Raw genomic sequence first — 4,146 nt, forward strand, 5'->3', positions numbered from 1 at the left:
GGTCTCTTTCCCTCTGGTTGATATTCATAAAATTTCTTTGGTAATCTATTGTTTTCCATTCTCTTCATGTGTCCGAACCATCTTAATCTTTGATGTTCTATCCGTTCCTGTAGTTTTTCCACTCCTATTGTTCTTCTGATCTCTTCGTTCCTTATTCTATCCCTTCTTGTCTTACCTAGGATACTTCTGAGAAATTTCATTTCGGCAGCCTGTATTCTGCTTTCCTCCTTTTTTCGTACTGTCCAGGTTTCGCTGCCGTATGTTAGGATGGGTATGTAGTAGGTTTTGTATATTTCTCTTTTACATTTCGTGGGGACATGCTTATTCCAAATAATACTTCTGATGGACGAGTAGAAGTTTCCCGCTACTTTTATTCTATTTGTTATTTCTTCTTCTATTTTTCCATTTTGTGACAATATACTACCAAGATATTTGAACTTATCTGTTACTTGGAGTTGTTGCCCATACATTTCTATGTTGTTGTTTGTAGGACTATTTTCTTCTCTACTCATAATTAGTATCTCACTTTTTTCTTCACTAAATCTCAAGCCATACTTTTCTGCAATGTTTACCCAGCTGTTAATTTGTTGTTGCACTGCTTCGGCCGAGTCTCCCCAAATACAGATGTCATCTGCAAATAGCATGATGTTCATGTTATTTTCTCCTATTTGATCTTTTACTTCTCGTTGTATCTCATTCATGGTCATTATGAACAGGAGAGGGGAGAGGACTCCTCCTTGTCTTAAACCGGAGTTTATTCGGAAACTGGATGTAAGGCCAACGGGGGTTTTTACTTTGCTTGTTATTCCGTCATACATGTTTTGGATTCTGGTTATGGTGTTCTTTTCTATCTTGTTTCTCTTCAGTGCCTCCCATACTTTATCTCTATTGATGGAATCGAAACATTTCTTTATATCTAAAAATCCAAGCCAGAGTGCCTTGTTATACTCAAAGTATTTCTCCATCAGCTGGCGTATGGCAAACACCAGGTCTATGGTGGATCTTCCACTTCTAAAGCCATATTGTTCTTCCGCCAACAGTGGTTCTATTAAGGGTCTTATTTTTCTTTCTATTATACGTTCAAATAGCTTAGCCACTTGCGATGTCAGTTAAAGGCACATACATATACATAATTATGTCCTAGATTAAATTTAAAATTAGATAAATAATAAGCAATATGAAGAGAAAAATAAGTACAATAATATCAACATGGAAATTACTAGTCATAGTTGCAAATGTTGCAATGGACGAATACAACATGATGGAAATTTGTAACATAGAATCAGAAGGAAAATCAACACTTTCATATACCGTTGAACTAATAATGCATGTACATGAATAAATTTCCGAAGCTCCATATCAACAGTGTATGGATTTGGATTGGTATATTGGTAACTTTATCTAGATACCTACATCATTAAGTTTTTTTTTTTTTTTTAAAAAAAATTTCATAATATTTAAACATATTGTATTATGATAAGCGTTAGACATAGCATTAGGAAATAATCAAATTCAATGCTATTTATTTCACTTGGGAAAAATTTAACCCTTCGAAAAACCGAACTAGATTACCTATTATACCCCGAACTTAAAACCGGTATTACGAATTGATTAATTGAATTTTCCCTCTTCTTTAGGGTGTCACAACCCGACAGAATCCAAGTTCCAGTCTTACCTACCTATTCAGACTCAACAATTAGGTAAGAGATCACTTACCTATAAGTTTTCCCGTATACATTGTACAGTTTGTTTCTCAACAGACGGACGGCTATGCCACCTCGCATTAGTTGATGTCAATACGAGACTTCCACTTCATATAAACACCCACTAGGACTAGTATAAGTGCCAGTACCCCAAATATGAGCAGTGTCGTCCAACTAATACCAAAGATACCAGAGTCTGCTTCTGCCTTTGGTGTATCCTCTTGCGGACAAGGCTCTGTATTATTGGAGTTCAATTTCTCCCGAATAAATTCAGGTACGTCTAGGAAAATTCTATCTTTTCCTATGGTTCTTATGAGATCCTTCAACTTACTTATGCATACTTTGTCACTGTCTGTACTCATCCATATAGTGAGGGAACTTCCTAGAGGTGAAGTATCGATTAGGAATTGAAGCAACTCGATGGACTGAGTGGCAAACACAGCGCGTACTGGAAAAGTGACCGGCGTGAGGACTTTGTTCCTGTTGAGAGTTTTCAGCATGGGCTCGATGTGGTCGTCCTTTGTGTATTTCCCTGTCGAGTAGAAGCAGTGGTAGATTAAAGACTCCGTTGTCTGGGCGCTATATCTAAATTAAGATTAAAATAACGAGAGCCGTATTCGCGAAAGTCGCGATATAAGTAGTGAATTTCCAGCCTAGTTAGCCTGGAGTGTAACGTGTCTGACTTGTAAGCGCTAGGTCGCGGGTTCGATTCCCGTTCGGAGCGGATTTTATCCTGAACAGATGAGGATCGGTCTCGGGACGGCTGGCTTTCTCCTATTCTGTCCTCTTCTCTTCGTTTTTGAACGATAAGAATATTTATGGGACAATGTTCGTTTTCGGAACGGCTGGCTTTCTCCTATCCTGTCTTCCTTCTCTCTTCGATTTCGGGACGATAAGACCATAGCAGTTAAAGTTCCCTCTGTCAAACCTCTTAAAAAAAAAAAAAAGCTAAGTTCCATTTGACCATACAATACCTTACTATTAATGAACTTTTCAAGTGTTAACCAAGAGTGTTTTTGGGTCAATTTGGGCCTCATAGTCCCTTGAGATACTAATTGTTTTTGCCAATTCAGTTTCAGGATTCTGTGTATGGATCTACATCTACTGAACCATGAGTGCCAAAACAAAACACATTGAAACCTTTCAATTAAATGACAGAGTTTTTGCTAAAATGAAAAGATACCCCATCTGGCCAGCCAAAATCATAGAGATTCTTGACAATGAAAAGTACAAAGTTTTTTTCTATGGAACTCATGATTGTGCAATTGTGCCTACATGTAATGTAACCAAATATGAAAGTATTAAAAACAACATTCCCAAATCAAAACTGAAATCTTATATGACTGCTGTGAAGGAAATAAAACAAGATGTCAACAACAAGCTGTTTAGCTGTGAGAAAATCAAGAAGCATCAGAGAAATTCCAACAAAAATAAAAGAGATGGTGCTGATGCTAATAAGACCATGAAGGAGAGTGATGTGAAAAATAACAAGAGAAAAATATCCTCCTGTAGCTCTGATAAAGGTATAGTATAATATGTTTGTAGTTTGCTTACTTATCATAAAAAGCGGAGTTTGTAGTAGTTATTTAAAGATTCCTCAGGGTTACTCCTGTTATCAGTGACAAGTAATATTCTCATGAGTTTTGATACATAGCTAGATGTGAATGGTAAAAGTTTTTTTTTTTTTTTTTTGTAGGTAATACTTCCCCAACTTGGGAGGACGAGAATCAGCAGAGAAGTATCGTAGAAGAGTCATGGACCGGATCAGCGAGAGGTGAAGTGGAGAGTCTTCGGTAAGGCGCGCGGTGGAGGTGGGACGAACCACGAGCGGAGTGAGCTTTGTATACGTATTTTTGGGCTTTGCAATCTTTAACGCATTATTTATTTGCGAATGATAAATAATCATTAATAAAAAATCTACAGTATGCGTTTTTAAGTGTTGCAGCCTCAGGACAGTGTAATTGTTGATTCTTAAAGTACTCTGGGAGAAGTATCCAGTGATACCCACCCTTGAGTCAGCTGTGTATGAATGTAGTAAACCCGAACGATGAGACTTATTAGCGTGTGTGAGTTATAGATTAAAAGAGAGTGGAAGTAGGGCTCCCGTGAGCCAAGAGGGGAACCTATTAAAATGTAGACTATTTTTAGATGTTAGCGTAGGTGTGTTCCGGAGAGGTGAACTGGTCCGTAGAAACGAGTAGTGTAGTCCGTTACCATCTGATCCTATAGAATCAGTATGGTTTGGGTAGGACTATACGTGTAAGCTTGTTGCCTTAGTGAAGAACTCGCGACACGAGCGTGAAGTGCCGATGCGTCGAGAGTGCGTCAGTCGACTTTAGACTCTCGAGAGTGGGTGCGTAGAACTAAAAGAGAGACGCAAAGGAACGAGTGCTCGTGTACTTCTAGGTGTCTTGTGAGTGTTCAACTCGGTCTGGATAATAAC

At 38.2% G+C, this 4,146-nt stretch overlaps 2 protein-coding genes across 2 annotated transcripts; one reads left to right on the top strand and one right to left on the bottom strand.

Moving 5' to 3' along the window:
• Positions 1-1,783: 1,783 nt before the first annotated feature.
• LOC103523725 lies at positions 1,784-2,740 on the bottom strand. Its single transcript, XM_008488744.1, has 2 exons — positions 2,683-2,740; positions 1,784-2,235 (listed from the first exon to the last, which is right to left on the bottom strand). The coding sequence occupies exons 1-2, from the start codon at positions 2,738-2,740 to the stop codon at positions 1,784-1,786; spliced, it is 510 nt and encodes a 169-aa protein (XP_008486966.1).
• Positions 2,741-2,814: 74 nt separating this feature from the next.
• On the top strand, positions 2,815-3,237 carry LOC103523726 (hepatoma-derived growth factor-related protein 3-like). The gene has a single exon (XM_008488745.1). It carries the CDS (start codon positions 2,815-2,817, stop codon positions 3,235-3,237), a length of 423 nt encoding a protein of 140 aa, XP_008486967.1.
• The last annotated feature ends 909 nt before the right edge of the window (positions 3,238-4,146 follow it).

The sequence above is a fragment of the Diaphorina citri genome, unplaced genomic scaffold (genome assembly GCF_000475195.1).
Source record: "Diaphorina citri unplaced genomic scaffold, Diaci psyllid genome assembly version 1.1 scaffold35693, whole genome shotgun sequence".
NCBI lineage: Eukaryota > Metazoa > Arthropoda > Insecta > Hemiptera > Psyllidae > Diaphorina > Diaphorina citri.

Bases quoted from the DNA above. Each gene is read 5' to 3' on its own strand.
- LOC103523726 (XM_008488745.1), top strand. From the start codon at position 2,815: ATGAGTGCCAAAACAAAACACATTGAAACCTTTCAATTAAATGACAGA.
- LOC103523725 (XM_008488744.1), bottom strand. From the start codon at position 2,740: ATGAGGCCCAAATTGACCCAAAAACACTCTTGGTTAACACTTGAAAAG. The intron at 2,236-2,682 runs GTAAGGTATTGT...TCTACTCGACAG, and splicing joins ACTTGAAAAGTTCATTAATA to GGAAATACACAAAGGACGAC.